The 23,094-nt window shown below is 39.5% G+C and overlaps 1 protein-coding gene across 1 annotated transcript in view; it reads left to right on the forward strand.

Annotated features, from left to right (window-relative positions):
• The first annotated feature begins 929 nt into the window (after window positions 1–929).
• Window positions 930–23,094, forward strand: part of LOC140241370 (acetylcholine receptor subunit alpha-1-A-like) — a 146,926-nt gene continuing 124,761 nt past the window's right edge. The window contains exon 1 of the mRNA XM_072321103.1: window positions 930–1,056. Coding sequence (XP_072177204.1) covers window positions 930–1,056 — 127 coding nt within the window. The remainder of the gene's footprint in view (window positions 1,057–23,094) is intronic.

Consider the following 23,094-nt stretch of genomic DNA (forward strand, 5'->3'; position numbering starts at 1 on the left):
GACGTCATTTCAAAAAGGTAAACAGTAGACATCTTTTGATAAGGGCCTGTCAGACAATGGCAAAACTTTTGCACCTGAACAATGGAGCAGAGCGGCATTCATGTTGATCTTTCTCATACCAAATGGTCACGGTGATTCTGTAACGGACAGGAGGCCCGTAAGTCTAAACGAGGTATTGGCGACCCAACTTACTCCTCGCTGGAGAGGACTAAACGCTGATCGGTTCGCAAATATACACGAATGTAAAGAGGGTTAGCTACAGAAGAGATGTCGGAATATGGATTGCGATCGATGTAAAGTTGTGCTGAATCAGAAAAAGAGGGAGGTAGAGCAGCTGTAGTGCTTGGTGTTGCTGACTGCCTTGAAGCATATCTAAGATTCAAAGATCAACATAGGCAGTAGGACTATACTTCTTGCTTCATTTCATTTGTTGTTGTTTTTTCCCCTTGTGCTTTCCGTTCTTACAGTATTTGTATCTTGATTTTCAAGACACATCACGGAGAAGCTATGGAACTCTGTGGATGATACTCTTTGATTGAAAGGATTCGCCCTGATTTACGGATCCTCGGTACTCCTTGATGGTATCTGGAGTACGATATTAATGACATCATCACCACCACCGCCACCACCACCATCCTCATCGTCGTCATCAACATCACCAGGAGGAATGCAGACTACACTGGCATGGGCCAGTTTGCAAGCCGCCATTCGTCGAGCGAAGTCTCACACCAGCTTTCATGCCATCTCGGATATACTGGAATTCGATTTCCCCGCCATTTTCTGATACTCCTCTCAGTCTAGTCTACTCAACATCTTCTTTTTTCCCCCTGCTGCTCTCATACTTCCCTGTTTCCACCCCCTATTCTTCCGTAAAAGAGTGTAGCGCAAGGATTCTATACATTTTGGATTATACGGACGTTCCCATCTTGATGGTGCAGGAGAGCAGTTGTTTGGCGTTGTGTGAGGAGAAGAGGAGAAAGGGAAAGATGCTGGGGGTCACAATACTCAAGTCGGCCGTCCTGCTACAGGTGCTTATCGTCCTCATTCATAGCTCTGGTAAGTCCCAAATCTATGACTTTGTACTCCTCATGTCTACAGCTCAGAAGTATATGTTTGCGTAAGTAAAAAAAAAAAAAAAAAAAAAAATGGCCGTGTATTGAGAAGTGATTCATTAACAGCTAAAAGCTAAAGCTTTTGAAACATATCCTCGTTTTGATGTATGAAGAGCAATATTTTTGGAGTTTGGGGAGTCGAATTAACGTACACTCGATTCTACTTGTGTGAATACACTCACACCTTCATAGACATATGATTTACACTGATTGTTGATGCATTATATGCATGTAGATTTAAGTATCCTTACATACCCACTAAAATGATCATCGATACTTATAATAAAATGTTCGTACATGCATGATATGCTTATACACCTACATGACATATTGTACGTTCATAAAGTCGTACGTTCATAAAGTAAACATCAGTCAGAATGATACCTCAGTATCCCTAATCGGCAACATGCACACATAACTGCAATATATTGATGCAGATATTATAACTGGCCCCTTAAACCATTTTTTGCAATGATTACTATTATGCTTGCCTCGCTGTGTTTATAGCCGAGGGACTGGTATGATGATATGAATGGGTTTGGCAGTGCACGTGCATGTCAACCCGTAATTCAACTGTGGTCGAAATCATCATTTGAACTGCAGGGCATGTAACTATACTATGGAATCCCTCTGCATGGAATCGATCGCGTATTGCTGAGGTGGAAGAAGTTGACACTTATTACTGACACTGTATTGTTGTAGGCAGCGTCGCCCACGCATTGTTTTGCTTATATGTCTTGGTACTTTTTTTTTTGGCCATAACTGTGTGCGGAGTATACGTAACAATAAGTACGTGTCAGCTGATGGTCATCCAATGAGTCACTCGAAAGGCACGATCAATGCCATCTTGCAACATTTGTTTCATTACATACAGGAAGGGTCAAGTTTGATAGGCCAGTAATCTCCTCTGTAAATCTTGCTCAGGAGCTATACGCGACATAATTATGATTTTATCTGCTCTCGTAGATTGTTTGTAACTTTCATTTGAAACATTAGGTGACACGATCATTTGATTAATTATGATGACGGCGATCTTTTACGATCAAACCTCATCAACATTATGTCCTGATAAAAGTGTATTCAAATATTATGGTAGTAATTTCTTTTTTTAAATCAAACGGGATACTTTAAAGCAAAACACCATATCCGATAGTCGTGCTTACATTTACAGCTCATTATGTACAAGTATTGATTTGATATTAACCCAAGTCCAAGGAAGGTATTTCTTCTAAGATCATCTGTTATCATGATCGAATTGGTTGCTCTAGATTTCTTGATATTTTACAGTGGAGACAGATTAGAGCATGATCCGGGTTGGGATGGGGGGGGGGGGAGGAGATTGGGTTTTGGGCCAATGAGTAGGGGAGGGGGTAAAGGGTTCATGTACAAGTTACAATGTACCCCAATGTCTATATGAAAAATAAACATTTCCCTGATTTGTTACGGGCATAGTTATGCCTTCTGAAAGAGGTAAGTCAAGTGCTGTTTCATATTGCCTGAAAAATGAAAATGAAAAACCTCAAGTGGCGTTCTTGTGTTACATTAAAATTGCAAACAATATGCTTTCCGTCATATCGTTTTACTCGAATTCCGTTTTTATTGAACAGCTGCTGTTTATATTTTTGTGGGGGGAAATGAAAATGCGGTATAACAGAAACAGGACCAGAAATAAGCATACTTCGACCTATGAGAAGAAAAAAAAAACCCGATAATTGTAATAAAGCGTGGATGCAGTAAGCCTTTTCGTGGTTACCAGATGTCTCTAGCAACCGCAGACGACTGCTATTCAATCATGGATGAACGAATCTTATTGAGCTGCAATGACGATGCTCTAGGGAAAGGGTTTCTTTGTTGTTATTTTGTGTTTTTGGCAGTACTTTCCTAAATCGGAAATAGAAGAGAGTTCTTCGTCGTGCCATAGAATACTAAACTAAACGCAAAAACTAACGTCAACAAAGTAACCAAGAAACACAAACACGACAAACATACAGACATAAACATACACATACACACACGCAAATATAAAATCCATGAGAGTGGGCGATGCAGCTGATTGTTGATCTGTTTGTCTGTTTGTTTTGCACCAGTTACGATCTCTCCCTCCGCCTCGCCTTTTCTTCCCCTTCTTATTCTATGAACTTCCTGAACATTATTATTCACAATGTCATTCAAACAATTCAGGGATGTGGAGACTTTCTCTGTAATTTTTGGTTATTCATTAGTGACATTTTACACATTACAGAGTACATTGCAATCAGAGTGCAACATTGGCTATTCGGTGGTTCTGATTAAACATCCTGTTGTGAGTTTTCAACCTGTTCATGGAATATACTCTCTACTCGTTTTGGTGAAATTCCTCTCCATTCTGAAGTTGAGTGTGATTACACGATAAGCAGAAGAACCTCAAGAAGAAAGTTTTATGCAAATCGGACACGAAATAAAAAAAAAGTTACAGAGTCTTAACCATTGGGAGCAATGATCACAACAAAATTGTATTTTATACAGATAAAGAAAAAAATGACTTGACTAAAAGTTTTTGATATAAGCACATCTCAAACGCATTAGCCAAAGCAAGCCATTATTACATACTTTGAAGCAGTAGTCATGTAACTGTATACGTCAATCGTCGATAGTCTTGCTTGAATTGTTACTGAAATATTGGGTATCTATAGTTACGAAACCCGTTTTAGTGTACACATCACTGAACATGAGGCGATCATACGTAACATTATAGCCATGTACGTATGATGGTACCACGTGTTGCAGTTATTATCAACGTTTAGGCGATTTCTTTCTTTCTTTTTTTTTCTCTCAATGAATTCTGACGGAATATTGGGCAAATCTCCTCTCAAATCAAGGTGTTGGCTTTGTCTATTCGTTCCCTTTGTCTTTGTGATTCACTTTTCTTCTCTCTGGCATTCTCATTTCTCTATCTCTTTCGTCACCTGGTTGATTATTTCGTTCATATAGTCCAGACAGCGCGAGAAACTGAGAATCTGACTCCATCCTGAATTGAGGTGAGAAGGGCGAGAGGGGGGCGAATTTGCACCCTTTGTCTCATGACATCTGTACTTTGATATTCCGCAAAGAGAGAAGAAAATGTATTCACTTTGAAATTACCAAATACATCAACAACAACCACCCAGAATATGTTATAACACCTCATTTTTCTCTCCCAAAGTAACTGTCTGATGGATGGATGTATTGCATTACACAAGATCAATGTTATATGTAATCCTTCGAGGAACTTACATCTTGCATAATAACTTTATGTAAGATGTTGAGGGAAGAACGTTTGGGAGAAGAAGATCGGAATCCGTAACATAGATTTGATAGACCCGCCAGTTTCAAATTCTTGCATAACTGTAAAACAGCCATGTTGTGCAAAGCTTTACCCACACATCTGTCTTTTTCATCGCCAAGTTCACGAGCATTGTTGTCGTTGTTGTCCCCTTTTCTGTCCTCTGCTTGCCGGTCATTGTAAAAATGGATGACGTATGAGGCATGGAAAGCTACTGTGTATTGGACTCCGTTGTTATTGAAAAGGATTGCGAGTGTGTGCATGATTGATCAACGCCGATGGAAGACCTTCTTGAGTTATTGATTTTAATCACCATGAATCTAACTCGGGAGGAAATTCCTCATGCCATGATTTCACAGTCCCCTTGATAGCCAGGCTCATCTCTAAACCTCCGAATGTGGTAGGCGGAGCAAGTATGATAAAAGGAGGTGGGTTTAAAGGTAAACCGGAAGGTTGGGTGGAGTCACTTTAACTCACCACAACCAAAGTCGTGGTTTTTGTGTACCCCTCCCCCTCTTTTTCCCCCTTTGTATATTGTTTCTAATGTTCGTCCTCGTACCGGCAATCGGGTCAAGATATTGATTGCACAATGTCAGAATGCCACGTAGCGGATATTAGCCCCATTTCTTGTTTTCGCAGCAATGAAATTCGGTTGTTTTATAACAAGCATTATGATGAAGTTGCCTTGCTACTTGTAACTTTCATTCGGAAAAGAAAAGAAAACAAGTGGTAAGTCTATATACCGGAGCCGTGATGAGCAAAAATTTGAAATGGGGGAAAAAGTACAAAAAACTAAAGTTAGCTGAATGTTGGCGTGCTCTGTAACATACTGTTTTGAACACTATAATTCTATGTTCGTTCATTTAGGTTCATTTATGTTTGTTCATTTAGGACGATTCCCTAAAATTTTGATGTTGAATTGCCAAATTCACAGTGCGTTGTAATACATATAACTCTAAAAATTACTCGTATATGTAATGACACAGGCTTGCATTGATCGCTAATGTGTACCACTATAAGAATTTACACAACAGATTGTGCGTGTTTCTCTAAAATGGTGGTCATTTGGCAAAGATGATAATACATGATACATACCTTTTTTTCTTACCACATTACCGTCAGTTACGCTGAAATGCAAGCATAGAACCTTCATTGTCTGACGCGGAAAGTTGTTAGCCGGTTTCGGTTGTTTTTAGGAGCCAGTTGAAGCAAGCATACTATAGACAGAACCACTTAATGTTGTATAGGTGTGCCTTTATTTCGCTTACTGTTTTTTTTTTTCAACGGAAGCAGTAGACCGTACTTTTTCTTTCCTTCTTCGTAACCTTCTATCGATAAACTCAACAAAATTCATGCATGATTACTGTGCTGCTAGCCCTCCATGATATACTTCCTTATCTATATACTTTTACGAATATAGGGCTGCAAGAACATGAAGCCATGCCGAATGTGGTAGGCGTCTTGTATATCTAACGTCTGTCGCAAAAGTTTTCATTTGTGCCACACTTTTTTTTTTCGCATGCTAACGGATTGTTTGACTTGCTAGGACTTGTGCTAACACTTGCACTTGGAAAGACAAGACAATTGTACATTGATAAATGTAAACGTAATTCAGCTCTAATTATATCAAACATTTGCATGTCTTCTGTTATAATGTTAACGATTAGAGACGGTTAGCAGACGCCATCTTTTCTCTATCAAACACTCTGAGTTATCAATTTCTTAACAGCCACATTCGGATACGATAGGACATGTCAAAAGGCAAAGTTGACGATCCCTTGTACGCAGTACACGTAATGAATCAGAGTCAGCTGCGCTCCTAAGAGCTAGATTTGGGCTCATACCTCATGGATCGAAATGGAATGACACGTATTTCAAGATAAAACTTTCTTTCCATCTAATAACTGACGCACTTCCGAAACAGCACAGGCATTAATCATGCTTCACATGCACACACGAACCATTTTGTTATAAATTAATATAATGTATGATCACGTGATGTATAATAATTATGTGACCCTACATCACAAAACCAACAGAAAGTCGCCAGACATGGATCTTTAGTTGAGAGCAGATTCTGAAACAGCAGTCTTTTAGCTTTAAAATGATGTATAACTCAATTCAAATGGATTGTCCTAACCTACACTAATATTGGAAAGAATGTACACACTCCGGAAAAGTATGAACTGAGGAAAGAGGCTCTGAAGTATAGGGTCTATTCAGGATGTAAACCGCCGGAGCAACAACAATGAAGGGATTATTAGATTAAACTGAAATTGAGCATGCTTTATCAGCACGTTCTGCCTATGATTACTGCCAATTTTCAAAGCAGTGGCACCATCCTTTCTTGAGTTATTAGAGTTGAAAATGAAGAGTATGTGCAAGGTTTATAAGAAATGAAAAGGAGACTCCTCCATAAGACACACCTAATCACACTATTCTACAGAAAAGTGTTCGAGAAAAACTGCTAAAACGCAAATTCCTCTCTGTTTTATGTTCCCAAACTTTAGCATAAGGTAGAAGAAGACTTGCTCTTTCAGAAAATATGAAAAACTCCAGATTGGCTAGGTTGACCCATTTCACCTATTCTCAGTCCTTACACAAAATCAGTGCGTGCAACTTTTTGTTGGTTTTGTGGTGCATGGTCACATAATGCAAAATATGTTAAAACAGTAACTATCTCTCTTGTGACCTCATGGTGAAAAGGCTGTTTTGTAATAATTCCATGGCAAAATGTGATATATCCATTTGTCCATGTGTGTTTATGTTTACTTTTCGGGTCACATTGTTACTTGGAATGTATTAGGTATTTCATACACAGAAGGTTCTGCCTTCAATAGGGAGCAACCGCTTTAGATGCGCACGCCTTTGAAGATTCAAGTGTAAAATGGGTACATCACTATACTGGGGTATGAATAGGGATGAGAAGCCCCTGTTACGACCAAAATCACTCTGAGAATGATCGCACAAAAGAAACAATCAACTAATGTTCAGGCGGTTTATTATTTATTAATCCAGGATATACGTCCACAGCGAAACATGCAGAATCCACAGGAAACGGGCAGAATCCAAATGTTATGACGACCACGTCCAGTTGATGCGTTGAATGATGATTCACTTTATAATGTCCAGCAAGGAATCCAGCCCGTCACAGCTTTGCCGTAATAATGTCCGTTGACACTAAAATATGGAGTCTCTCTCCAATGTAGGCAAATTAATTCTCTGCAGGCAAAATGTCTCCCAGGCCTTATCTCCACAAACACAGTTTGTACAGCAGGTCAGCAGGTAACACAGGACTGACTATAACAAGTCGCTTCAGAGCCTGAAGTGACGTAACTCTCAGAGCAGAGGTGTTGGGTACTCTGCCTACCTCAGAATTTCTCCTGCTTATATACTATCCATTCACCCCTTTCTAGTACATTCTGTAATTTTCTCGAACCTGGGGCCACATACCTGAACATACTAGCAAGTCCAAGTTCCAGGAATCCTGGATGACTCACTGCCTAACTATGTGCATAACATCATTGCCCAAATTAACTACCAATCACATTGGGCTACAAGGGCAGTGCCTCACTCAGCCAGCACTTCCTAGAATATTCTGGAATGGGCAAAATCATTCTAGATTAAGTGAGCTATAATGTATTTCCTGTCGCATGCATACATGTACTGTAGCTACATTATATACCACATAGAAATTCTCCACTGATCTGGTCAGCCTGTATGTACTATATCTATATCATATAGAATGTTCTCCATTATTCTGGTCCACCTGTGTACATACACATTAAAACAACCATGCATACAGCCTTGATACATGTACATAACTACTTGTGTGTACATTTGTGACACCATCCCCCATGGGAAAAAGAAAGCCTTGCCGTAGCAAGGGTTTCTTTTACCTTCATAATTTCTCATCATCATTTATAACGAATGTGAGGTAAAATCCAAGTCAAGCAACAATAATCACATACTATCACATGCCTCTTAAATGGCTGCATTAATTCCATGTTCTCTGTTCATGGATACCATTTACATTGATATTGCTTGGATTCTCGAAGCTTATACAATCATGTCAAACTGTTTTGCATACATTACTGGGTATGCTAAACACATACACTGGAAGGGATATGCGGTGAAAACTTTTCACCTTTGATACTCTACTGTGCTATCCACTACCTATGTCACACCAACTGACTTTCGGTCATAGCACTCTTTCAACATATTGACATGGCACATTCTCTGATCTGTGCTCCTTTCTGGTGTACTGATCAAAAAGTTCACATCATTGAGTTTCTTTTTGACACAGTATGGGCCACTGAACTTGGCTTTCAGTGGTTCACCTTGTATGGACAGCAGTACAAGAACTTTGTCACCTGGTTTGAAGGTTCGGGCTTTGGCATTTTTGTCTGCCTTTCTCTTCATAGAGTCTTGTGACACTTTCAAGTGTTCCCTAGCTACCTCACAAGCCTTTGAAAGCCTTTCACAAAACTTTGACACATAGTCAAGTAGGTGGACCTCATCATCCTCAGTCATGAATTTCTCTTTGATGAGCTTCAGTGGGCCCCTAACTTCATGACCGCACACCAACTCAAATGGGCTGAAACCCGTCGACTCATTTGGGGAGTCCCTCGTTGCAAACAGCAGGAAAGGGATGCCCTTATCCCAATCCTCGGGATACTCCTCACAGAATGCCCTAATCATTGTCTTTAGGGTCTGGTGGTAGCGCTCCAACGCACCTTGGGATTGGGGATGATAAGCCTACGACTTCAGCTGCTTCACACCCAAATGATACATCACCTCTTGAAATATGCCTGACATGAAATTTGACCCTTGGTCAGACTGCACTTCCTTGGGCAACCCATACCAAGTGAAAAACTGCACTAGCGCATCTACCGCAGTCTTGGCAGTGATATTTCTCAATGGGATAGCCTCTGGAAACCGTGTAGACATATCCATGATTGTCAAGAGGTACGTATGACCCGACCTAGTCCTAGGCAAAGGTCCAACACAGTCGACTAAAACCCGACTGAAGGGTTCTTCAAACGCAGGTATCGGAATCAATGGCGCCGGCTTCACTGAATGCTGTGGTTTACCAGCCACCTGACATGTGTGACAAGTCTTGCAAAACTCAGCCACATCCACATTCAACCCTGGCCAATAAAAATGCCTCATGATCCGATCCTTTGTCTTTCTGACGCCTAAATGGCCGCCAAGAGGTAACTCGAGAGCAATCCTCAAGATCTCACAGCGGTAACTGGGAGGGACAACAACTTGACGGACCACCGTCCAATCCTCATCAGCTGGCCTATGGGGAGGTCTCCACTTCCTCATCAAAATGCCATCTTTGACATAATAGCACTCAGGGACCTTTTCAGCCTCAGCCTCAGAACACGCCGTCTGAGACAAGCTTTTCAACTCAGAGTCTGCCTGCTGTGCTTCAACCAAGGAAGACTTGCTAAACAGCCCATCACTGTTAGCCTTCGAGCCTAATACAGCAACCCCATCATTCAAATCCTTGAAAAAGGTTTCTGCCAACCAAACACCGGAATTCTCCTCCACATCAACAGAATCCGCATCATCTTGAACAGCTCTGCGAGCCTGAGACCTAGTCACAACACAATCTGGGAAAATCCCAGGAAACTCCTCCTGCAACTGCTCAGTTTCAGCAACCACCACTGGTTTATCCGAAACAACTGGAGACGCAACCACCTTGTCCCCAGCCAAGTCATTCCCCAACAGGAAGTCAATGCCTGCCATGGGCAACTCAGGAACAACTCCAACAGTGACAGGACCAGAAACTAGGTCACACTTCAAATCCACTCTATACAGTGGTACTGACATATAACTGCCATCAACAGTTTGAATCAAGACTTTTGCATTCACTGCACTATCTGGTGGAAAAGTCATATTACCATCCACCATCAACGACTGAGAGGCCCCCGTATCCCGCAGGATGACTACTGGTTTACCTGCCTCACCAGAAGTACATGGGGTCACCTCACCATCAAACAAAAAGCTACGATAGCTCTCATCCACCTGCTTCAGCCTATCTTTGAATTTCGGAGATCGACTTTCAATGGCTTGTGTTTCACTGAAAGGGACACTGTTTTCGGGTAGGACACTTTTTGACATGACAAATCCCATGTCCTTCTTTGTTTTGTTTTGCAACTGCCAACACTGTGACTTTACGTGCCCTGTCTTGTTACAGTGAAAACATTTGATGACATTTGCACTTGTACTGGACCCTTTGTCAGATTGAGGCTTTGGTGCCGATGAAGTTTCAGAACTCGTGCCTTTTTCAGAACCAGCATTCTTTGGATTGCTCGACTGATTTTTGTCTCTCTTATTTCCAGAGAAATTCCTGAAAGGTGGTCTGTTGTCATTTCTGTGGGTCAGCTCATACTCATCAGCCATCAAGGCTGCTTTATGCAAACTTGTCACTTTGTGATCATCCAAATGCGACCTCACACTGAAAGCAACACTCTTTTTGAATTCTTCCAAGAGAACAACCTCACGTAGGTTATCAAAATCCTGATCCACTTTCAGGGATCTGTACAACCTATCAAACATCATTTCTTTTTCACGAGCAAACTCAACATGTGTTTGGCCTTGTTTGCGGTACGAATTTCTGAACTTATGTCTGTATGCCTCTGGCACCAACTCATAAGCATTCAACACTGCCTTCTTGACTGTAGCATAGTCACGTGATTGCTCTTCAGAGAGAGATGAGTACACATCAGCTGCTTTGCCGACAAACACACTTTGAAGGAGCATGGGCCAAAATTCCTGTGGCCATTTCAAACTGTCAGCCACCTTCTCAAATGACACAAAATATGCATCAACTCTGTTTTCTTCAAACTTTGGAACCAATCGAATGTTCTTGGCCAAATCAAATTCAGGGGGAGCCCTTTCACGATTTCCAACAGCCTGTGCATGAGCCATTTCCATCTCACGCAATTTCACTTGTTGCTCCACTTCGAATTTCTTAATTTCCAGTTCCTTTTCTCTCAATTCCATTTCTCTAGCCCTTTGATCTCTTTCTATTTCTAATCTCATCTTCTCTTTCTCCATTTCCATTTCTTTCTCCTTCATTTGCAATTTAGCAAGCTCAAGCCGTGTTTGATCTGAAATTTGAGCTTGATCTGAAGTGTCAATTTCTTCTTTGAGCTCCATGTGACTAGCTACTAAGTCAAGAATTTCTGCCTTTCTTACACCTTGTGGAACATCAAGATTTAAATGCTGTGCAATAGCGGTCAAATCACATTTGCGTAACCTTTGCAAATCTTTGAGGGACAAATCTGTCCTCTGAACAAATGCCTGAACATCCATTGTACTGATTGACATTGTCACAATGTATTACACACAATGTACAATTGAACAATCAACTCAACTGGTATTTTGTCTGTACCAATATTCTGGATTCCGGAACGTTCCAAATTCTAAATTTGGCTTTAAATTCACTTCCCGGACACAAGCCCCCAATTTTGTTACGACCAAAATCACTCTGAGAATGATCGCACAAAAGAAACAATCAACTAATGTTCAGGCGGTTTATTAACAGTGATATTGTGGATACAGACTCGTAATCAGTTTTCACATCAGTACAATAATGATAAATAGAAAGAGTTATAAATCGGTAGTGGAATCACTTACACGTAGTACAGCCAAATTTGAAAGCAAGTAATCCTTTGACAGTGTCCAGATACGATGTTCGATGCACAGATGAATGATCCGCGATGCACCGATGAATGATACCTCAAACGTAAATCCAAAGGCGCAGGTTGTGATAATCATCGGTATCAATCCGGGGTAAAAATCCAGGATATACGTCCACAGCGAAACATGCAGAATCCACAGGAAACGGGCAGAATCCAAATGTTATGACGACCACGTCCAGTTGATGCGTTGAATGATGATTTACTTTATAATGTCCAGCAAGGAATCCAGCCCGTCACAGCTTTGCCGTAATAATGTCCGTTGACACTAAAATATGGAGTCTCTCTCCAATGTAGGCAAATTAATTCTCTGCAGGCAAAATGTCTCCCAGGCCTTATCTCCACAAACACAGTTTGTATAGCAGGTCAGCAGGTAACACAGGACTGACTATAACAAGTCGCTTCAGAGCCTGAAGTGACGTAACTCTCAGAGCAGAGGTTTTGGGTACTCTGCCTACCTCAGAATTTCTCCTGCTTATATACTATCCATTCACCCCTTTCTAGTACATTCTGTAATTTTCTCCAACCTGGGGACACATACCTGAACATACTAGCAAGTCCAAGTTCCAGGAATCCTGGATGACTCACTGCCTAACTATGTGCATAACATCATTGCCCAAATTAACTACCAATCACATTGGGCTACAAGGGCAGTGCCTCACTCAGCCAGCACTTCCTAGAATATTCTGGAATGGGCAAAATCATTCTAGATTAAGTGAGCTATAATGTATTTCCTGTCGCATGCATACATGTACTGTAGCTACATTATATACCACATAGAAATTCTCCACTGATCTGGTCAGCCTGTATGTACTATATCTATATCATATAGAATGTTCTCCATTATTCTGGTCCACCTGTGTACATACACATTAAAACAACCATGCATACAGCCTTGATACATGTACATAACTACTTGTGTGTACATTTGTGACACCCCCTTAAAAAAAAGAAAAAAAAGCTGTGCAAATACTGAAGTGGCTTCCGTGTGTTGATGATGATATATATATATATATATATGCCATTTTTCTGCTTTCATTTGCTGGTAAATTATCATGACCTGGTAAAATGTGTGAACTATAGATAGTTGGGAAGGCGATTGGGAATTGTGATAGATTGTTGTTGATGTTCAAACTTAATAGAATTGTGATGGGACTATACGACGTACCCGACACTTTGCCATTTCACCACCAACACCTGACTGAGGCCAGGGGGAAAAATGAAAGAGTAACATACATCACCGTGATCCACCGGCGGGTTATTGATTCACGATCAGGTCACATTCCCCGGTCCTGCCTTTTCTTTTCCATTCTCGGGTTGCCTCCGCGAATTTTCTGTGCCCCTGTCCCGCTTTCTATAATAAACCAGTGCTAACGTATTATGTAGAGTCATACGCGCCTGCATGAATGTGCCCGTGTGTACGTTTGCGTGTGCACTCCTCTCTTCACTTTCTATTGAATATTACATGAAAGTAGATGAGACCATAACTTGCATAAGATTAGAGTGGATTGCATTGACATCAGGTTTCAAACGAGGATAGATATCAACCGTGGACGTCCTCGGTTGCTTTTGATATTGCTACGGCGCGTTAGCAGAAACAGTACGGAGGTCCGCGCTGCATATGACAATGCTCGAGAAGGGATTGATAGTTATACACTCATCATGTTAGGGTAACACATGTTTTAAAGTAAGGGCTATATACATACAGCGATAGAAAATCCTATGATTTCATGAAGAAATATAGAAGTGCGCACGTCGTGATGTGTGCGTGCGTGTTTGTGTGCGCGCGCATGTGTTTGTGTTTGTTTGATTATGCATTAGATTAGATTAGATTAGATTTCATTGACTCTTCCGACCCCATTCCGGGGTATGACAGTACAACACATAAATACAAGATATGGTCATTACAATAACAAAGAATACATGTTTGTGATATATTACAATGATGTATATAAAATAGTCTATATCTACTAAACATATATACAGTGATATACAAATTGGCAAGCAAGGTTAACTAATCTTATGAACCATACGACCAAACAATCGTAACATACAACTACTACAGATCGAGTATCACTGGATGCTTAATTTGTCTACCACTACGAGTTACAATATTTTCTTTCTTGACTAAAGTACACTCAACTTGTTCAGGCTTCTGCAAATTTGCAAAATATGACATGATCAGCGTCACAAATAATACTAAACTTTTAAACTGTCCTAAATGTGAACATGAAAAATAATCTGGACATAATAATGATATGTGTGCGAGTGCATGTGTGCTACTCAGTGTTTGCAAAGTGAAAATGCTAATGATCTTTATCATTCCTAGTTATCTACATTTTCCAGCACATCACCATTTCTTTGACACCTTTCCTACAACGTTTTTTTTTTTTTTCTATCACATAAATGGAGAGAAAATAATGGCAGGAAGACAACAGATGGGATTTCCTTCTCTGAGGTAAAATGGAAGGGGAATGAAAAGAGAGAGAGAGAAAAAAAAAGTGACAAAAACATTCATCGAGGCAAAGATATCTGCTAAAAGGCGAAGAGATGATTTCTAAATCCTGCGGGGGAGCAGAAAAGTCCTGCAGAGCTCCCATTCAATAAGATGTTATGTACCCCTAGGATAACCCTGAAAGAACAGGATGGAGTTTTTGCGCGGCAGCGCAGACTTTAATATTTTGTGAAATGGGAAGCCACTCAAGCAAATTTTTAGATAACATCCCTTCTAGAGTTTGCAATATTCGCAGAGACAGCTCAAATTTATGCCTGCCTGGGTTCTGTGGCAATTTGATGACATATTTGGTTTTTTTTTTCTTATCTTCTGAGTGAAGTGGCATAAATGCCAATGATCTTTAGGATAAACCTATTTGTTTCTCTTTTTGCCTTTAAAATATAGTTGCTCGTGTTCACGCTTTGCGGGTCTGGAAAAACAATATACAAACATGTTACTTCTCCTACTTCACTCTTGCTAATGTCAATGAACGATGATGTGCAAATATGTTTTCCTTCAACCGAACAGATGTAAATATGAGTAACGGGACTTTAATGGGAAATAGAGAGAAAGATTCGACTACTTCCATCTTTATATAATTCATAACAATACGAATAGTCGTCTATTTTCAAGTTACCAGCCAACAAAATGTAGCACGATGATATGAGTTGGATAATGTGGTAGGGAAAGCGGTTCTTAAGTTCTCTTGCTCGTCAGCTGCTTGTCAGCGGTAGTAGTCGATAAAGAGGGATATATTCTCTAGAACTTAAAGGAACTATAATGAACATGCATGTTAACTTTTGTCGATTCATGACACCCTCAACTTTTGTTGATTCATGACACCCTCAACATCACTTATTTTGGCAAATAAATGTCTTTCAGGTACGGGCCATATATCTTACAACAATTTTTCTACTATTCTTTTTTATAGATCACTTGGATAAACTCACACCCACACCCACACCCACACCCACACCTACACACACACACACACACACACACACACACACAACTTCTAAATTACGATTCTGCCAGTGATATCACTTGTCAATAATATTGCTAAAATACAAATATGATTAATAAAGATTTATCAGATTAAACACGAGACATTAGAATGCACCTTCTCATTACCTTTTTGTTAAAGGCACTGAGCATAACTTGCATGTTTCCACGTTACTATCAATGTACTATCAATATGATTAACAAAGGGCATTGCAGGGAAGCATGCAAGTTATGCTTGGTATATAGAGGAAGGTTCACTCATTACATTCAAGTGGTGACATTAGTAATGTAGCAGTGACTGACAGACAATGTCAATGGCAGAATCTTCGTTAGGATTTTGTTTTATGGGCGTATCCAAGAAATCAAGAAAAATAGAAGAAATGATAATTATTATACAATATCATGGCACATATTCAGATACTTTTTGGCCACATGAACGATGATGCGGGTACTATGAATCAACGCAAGTCAACATGCATTTACATTATATATTTCTTTTAACTCACTATAAGCTTTGAGACTCACGCGAAAAAAACATGAATTCATAATTTCATACATACCTAAAGGACACACACACATGCATAAGATCTACCTCCTATATAAGGAACACACTGTGATTTAAAATACACGAACTCATCATTTTCCTTTCGTATGATCAAATACTTATTATATCACATTCCGAAGACTTTATACTGTTAAACGCATACTATTCGACAGCTGATAAAGCCTAAAAGAGAGCGTATTGATAGGTCTACAGTGTAGAAAAATGCCACCCTAGCACCTATAAGAATTAACTACCTAATGGACGCTATAGTGCCCTTAAGAGCAAGGAGTGATCTCGTTGCACATTCTGTTGATTGTCCTGCCGGCTATCGATGGGGCCCTATTTCAGTTAGTCAGGATTGTGTTATCGGATGGTTCTTTAGAGATTGAGATCGTATTTTTATGTTGATACAGGACAACAAAAAAGAACAACAAAGAAATTAGAAACCCAACACCCACGAAACAAAAACCCAAGCAGACTGAAGTAATGAGAATACATCTATTCTAGCTTCCATATTTTGATTATCAATATTTATCATGTAAACGTGCATGCATTACAATTCAATCATCACCATAATCACATCAAATTGTTACCCAGCTCTGTTGTTGCTTTGAATTAGTCAATGGGAGGATTGGGTTTATAAAAGAAATTGAAGTGAATTGAAATTGATATGATTATAGAGGACAATGATGATATATTGCTGGAGAATAGTTAGCATTGTGCCTGTGAAAGATACGTTTTCGTGAAAAAGGCTTTCCATTATCTCACGCGACATCTCTCTTTGTCTTTAGCCTCAAGTATTTACGGCAAATTACTGCCGTTGCAGTTGTCATGGCAACAATGGTATACCCTGGAAGCCGAATGACTGCCCCTGCATAATTACTTGATGTTGTTCAATTCATCATTGTTGTCTTTTGTGATGGGTCTTGATCAAAAAGTAAGATAAGAACATCTATTTTTTTTTTCTTGTTTGCAGCATTGGAAGGATTACTTAAACCCTACGGAAGAATCATTTCTGTTATTAGCGTAGTAGCTTTATTGGTTCAATAGGAGAGGCAGTCACGGCATGAAAATGTGGATAATGGTATGTTTCTCTTACATTTTACTCTGAGTGATTTATTTTTGCTCCCCTGTATGATGCGAAATTACATCTGCATGACATTTACAGCGCAATTTCAATGCACAATCAATCATAAATTGGAATAAAACTGAAAATGCGAACTTGCGAGGACCGTTGATAATGACCATGACTGTATTTCTGATAAAATTCATCATTACATCTTATTCAATGCAATAATTGCTACAATAATTCCCTGGAGAACATTTATGTTTTTGATGAATTGAATACGCCTTGATGACATTCATATTGAGAGCTGTTATCTTTGAAACCTCATGAAGTATAAGTTTTAGTAATCGCTAAGTGGAGAAAGCTTCCGCTCGAACAATTTCGTTTGTCACGAACGGTTGGGTAATTCCATTTAAACACGAACGTCTTTATTATCCAGGATCCGGGAAATGATTCCTCTATAATAGGCGAACCTAATCGATACACCATCACTTCTAATACAGTTCGCCCACGTTAATCTTGATCTAATGTGTCTAAATGTCTCGCGTAGGCAATCAAAATTATCTTAATTCATTTCCGATCGACTACATTAAGCCTCATTACGATACATCACCTCGGGAATAGCGTGTCTCCATGTGCAGTTGGGCGAAATATCCCGAAGAAAATTAATGTCAGTGCCTTTGCCTTACGAAGAGGTGACGTTTTGCTGGTGTTTTATTTTAAGTAGATATTGTTAGGCCATAGAGCTACTATGGTGAGACATACGCCGACAACTTCTCGAAATCTACTTGTGAAGTCAGGTACACAAGTAAAGCCTTCTGTCTACGTCGTAACTACTATGTTTGTAGCTACTATGTTACTATGTTTTCATGCACTATAATTGCTGTGCTTTTCATGCCAATTAACAAGATTGTTTCATCGACACTGAGTGTCAAGTTGAGCGTCTGTGTAAAGTTGTGCTGATTGTTGATGACTTAATTCCATTAGCCAGGTGTTCATGTTGACTCGTTTGACATTATTTTGAGGCCAGTTGCGGCCCTGTAATGCCATACAGGGCACTATATCAATGGATTTTGCAGAAAGGTCCCATAATGCACTCGGATTTTAATACCATTTCTACAACATTACTATCGTTGCCAGCACGTCACTTTCCTTTGCTAGCTTATTCAAAGCAGGTGCAATAAGAATTCCTTTTCTCTCTCTCTCTCTCGTCTTTGCCATAACGTCGAATAAAAAAAAAAAAATCTTTAAGTTGATTCGCAACCGCATGTCTGACCTACGAAAGGCATAGAACATGATGATTATGTCTCATTCCTCTTCATTTTTGTTTTGTTTACACTAACACACATCTTTAAACAGATAGCTTCTGGGACTCTGCATCTTACAAGCAATTCTTTTATAGACAGATTCCACATTATTTCGCACATATTAATTTTCTTATTTGTTGCAATTCGACAATTTCACACATTCAGTTTCTTGATATGTTTATATACTAACCCCTTGTCAAATATGGAATGTGGAACAATATTAACAAACATACAAGAACAAACATGTGTGACCAAGTTGTTCTGATAAAGTCGCACACACTTTCGTCAAGAAAATTGTTTAGCATAAAGTGACTCGACTGAAAATTTGCATGTCTGAGCTCAAAATCTGAAAGTGGTCCAGCAATGAAAGACTGTCAGAATTTCAAAGTCTAGCAAATGTCTAGTGTAATTTTTGAAATTCGAAACTTCTCGATTTTCAGCATGTTTTCAAGGTCTTGTAAGAGCCCATTTTATCTTTAATAATGCCTAATCTTCTATCCGTTTATCTGCATTATAAACGTCCATGCCAATTTTTTTATTTTTGAATATTTATTCTGTTTTTGCATTGTTGCCGGCGTTTTTCTTCTGACTGCGGCAGGTTTTGGCAAAAAGGGGGAGAGGGAAAATATAGATTTTGTAGTGACGTTTGTCTAATATTCTCAATTTTATCATTTGACGTTCATGTTGCTGCACTTTACTGGCATAAATGTGGGTTTGTTGTGTAAAATCGCTAGACAAAATGACTGCAGTTTCATGTTGCCCAGATTCGATTTTGTCAGATGAAGGAGACCCCGTAAAGCTAATGTGTCTAAAGTAAAAAACGGGGAATCGGGGCGTTGCTGTTTAATACATCTCATTTCTAATCCTCATGCTCCCGCTGTGAAGATCCGTTAGAACTATAGCGTACTCATATTCCCCCCTGCCCACCCCTCCCTGGTCCTCCTCGATCCCCACCCTCCGATAAACGGCAAGGAAGATTTGTGTCTTGAAATCTGATGAAGGCGTAGAGTTGTTTTTACAGAAATATTTTTAATGTGTACGCCCCTACACCCTACTTGCAATGAAATTAAGTCCTAAAATCATTAGCGGTCCTCTGAAAAATACATTAGAAATTCAAAACCTCTCGAAGTCTTGCACCCAGCGAGCTGGAATTGGGTTGGCTGTGTAGATGTTGTCAACACCAAACGAGAACGTGCGTGGAAAAACGGTTATCGAACGAAAAGTCTTGACCTGTTAGGGGTCATGTAAAAGTACTTATCACTGAGAGACGTTCGTCGGATGATGTGATTTTAACTCAATTTACTGTAATCATAAACTTAAAAAAAAAATAACAACCATAAGTATCTGTTATGGTCTTTAATGTTTCAACTGTTATTCTTTAAAATTTCTTGCGTACCAGGATATCAAAATACAATTTGTTCTACTTCCATCCAGGAACATGGTTTTATATCATATTCATAGGCCATAATTTCCGTTTTCAATACCACTATCCTTTTGTCTATTCTATACGGAAAGATGGAGATCATAATCAAATGATAAGTTCAAGTAATGAAATTCATGGTCCATTGGAAACACGTACACGTCCAATCGTTTCATTTAGAGTTGGCTTAAACCATTCCGTGTTAGGCTGTGCTATTGTAGAGTCAATTCTTTCTGATAATAGAGTAGGGCTGCACACATAGTAATGCTATACGTGATGTGTATGATAACATATTACGAAGTAGTTTGTGCCTTGAAAAATCACCAAGTTGATTATTTTTCTCGTTGTTTGTTTCAATATCAGAATGTCTGTTGATAAAGGATTGACGTTCTGTTAAAGTTTCAGGTTTCCGATCTTAGTTACATCTTAGGTAGATATTGAAGTATTACTTTTCTCGGCCTCGTAGAAGATGAATGTGAAAGGAAATGGACTGCAACCAAGTCGTGTTTTTTTTTTTCATCGCAAACAACAGCAACAACAAAATGTGATTTTTTTTCCCTAAATGACAGGCTTGTTTATTGGTTAATAATGTATATAATTTGAATAATTTATATGAATACATAATTGTACATGTATATGTATGTGTGTATGCATGTGTGTGTGTGTGTGTGTGTGCGCGCGCAGAAAGTTTAAACTAACGTTAAGGAAAACATTAAGTGTACTGAATATGATAAACTCTAACAAGAATATTAATAGGAGAAAAAGCATCGTATGACAACCGCTACACTGCCGATGTTTCAACAGGAGATAGGTATACTGATTGATACTATTACAGCTTTGGAAAGGTCGCCCATCAAGGGAAGAAGGAAAACATCTGTTGTTCTTTGTTATTAGTTTTTTCTTTCTATGAACTGATTTAGCTACAGCAATGGTGAAGTCTTTAAAACGAAAAGAAAGAAATAACGAGTGTATGTGTTCGCTGTCATCGAAGCCCACGCTCACGTAACACCAGGGCAACATCACTTGACGTGTCGAGAGAAGTACCGCCCTGAACTCGGTATGGGTGGTGGTGATGATGGCTTTGTTTAAGGGGGCAATGTATGGTGTCAAGCTTTTGGTAGAGGGGTGCGGAGGATTAAGTATAATTTAGGAAAATATGCGTAGGTAGTGTTGCTAGCATAATAAGGTATAGGATTTTTTTGTATGTATTATGTGTAAGGGCTGCAAGTAAACTAAGGCATGCTTAAGCTGCAGCCCTTTTGTGTTATATATATTGTACCTTATAACATACACTTTGTTATATTACATTGTAAACAATGCATGTATGTCTGTGTATAACTATCAACAATGTGTACATGTACAATGATAATGCGGAACCCAATTAATCAAATCATATCATATCAAATTCGAAGTAGGGCAAATTATGGCATTAACAATACGGTGTACGTTGAATAGTGTATACCATGGAACCTCTACAAAATCAATGATTCACCTTGCGACATTTTTATTCAATGAAACAGGATTATAAGCACGCAAGACATAGCTACTTGGATCGGTTGCATGGAAGCGAGATATTGAATACGTTCACATAAATCATTGCCTATCACTGAAACGATTACCCTTTGCGTTTAAATGTAAAGCAAGCAGAGGAAGAGTGATGTAGAAGAGTAGATTATTTGGGGATGTTGGAGGAGCGCCTACAGAGATGAATCTTGGACTATGGTAGATGGTTATCTACAGGTCAGGGTAGAGCTAGAGACGCAGATTTCTCGGTCATAACAGGATTAGGTTTTTTTCTTATTAAAGTGAAAGCAGCGAGCAACCAGAAGATATGATGAGACGGCGTAAAATTGGCTTTTCTGGACACGCGCAGACAGATTGGATCTATTCGTTGACATTAATGGGTGAATCTTCATCCTGCTCTCACTTATGGCCAGATGTCAGAGTTCTAACTATTTAATCTCTATCATCTTTACTCATGTCTTGGTAAGAGGATTACAGACACGAGAGATGCTAAATCCGACTGCTTTTGTTTGTTGTGTCTTCATTTTTTTTTAAGGAGGAAAGTGGCATGATGAACGACGAATTGGACTTTATATTCAAAGAGACAATATTACGAATGACTTTCTCAGAGGGTTGTCATTTCCACTAAAACGGAAAATGGGCAGAGAAATAAAGAGAGAGAAAGAGAGAGAGATGGTGGGGGATGAGAGAGAATTAACAAAATGAGCAGGGAGAAAGTTATTTTCAAAAAAGAAATCGGCGTTATATTCCGAACGATTAGGTAGATCGCTGGGAGATTTTGGAGCAATGGGATGTTAATCAAAGAGCAATATGCTCGCATATTAAAAGACGATCGCCTTACCAATAATCTGAATGCGATGCATGCGTGTAAGATCTTTATTTCACATGAGCAACACGCTTCGCATTCTATGCTAATCTGTGTTTTTTTTAATATTTGTGTATACTTTGCCGCATCATGCTTTTGTCTCTACACACGCGTGATGCATTTGGTATTACATTGCTCTCTCTGTCACATCCACACACACACAGACACACACACAGACACACACACACACACACTTCTGTCTTCTGTTTGTTCTTTTCTTCATCTGTCAATTTCTTCTATTCTAGAGGTCTACAATTACTACAAAGTCAATAGTTTTTATCGCAGTTAAAACTAGGTGTCTTCCGCTAAATTCTGCCCTGTTCTGCTGTACGGTTCTTCACTCTGTCACGTGTATACGCGATTTTTCTGAGATTCTCTTCAAATACCTTCCCCCCCCTTTCCCATCCCCCTTCATCCCTGATACAGTAGCCCCGTCATCTTGATGATGTCTTAACCATGCACAGCTAGAGAAGATGTCAACCCGCCCGGAGACTGGGCCTGGGTGCGATTTCTCTGCCCCCTCCTTTGCTCCTCTGAAGATGACAAAACGTGTGGAAGAGATCAGCCAAAGATGTAGATACTGCCACGTCGATCGGAGAACATCAGAGTTGTGTTCAATCAATCTCATCCTGTGTTTTTTTTTTCCTCTCCCTCCGATCCGACGAGCTATCATCCCTTCGTCTGCCGCAAGACGTTGGAGGAGGGTAATCTTAATTCCATCCCCTCATCATTTGGTGATCTCCA

This window comes from Diadema setosum, chromosome 18 (genome assembly GCF_964275005.1).
Source record: "Diadema setosum chromosome 18, eeDiaSeto1, whole genome shotgun sequence".
Taxonomy (NCBI): Eukaryota; Metazoa; Echinodermata; class Echinoidea; order Diadematoida; family Diadematidae; genus Diadema; species Diadema setosum.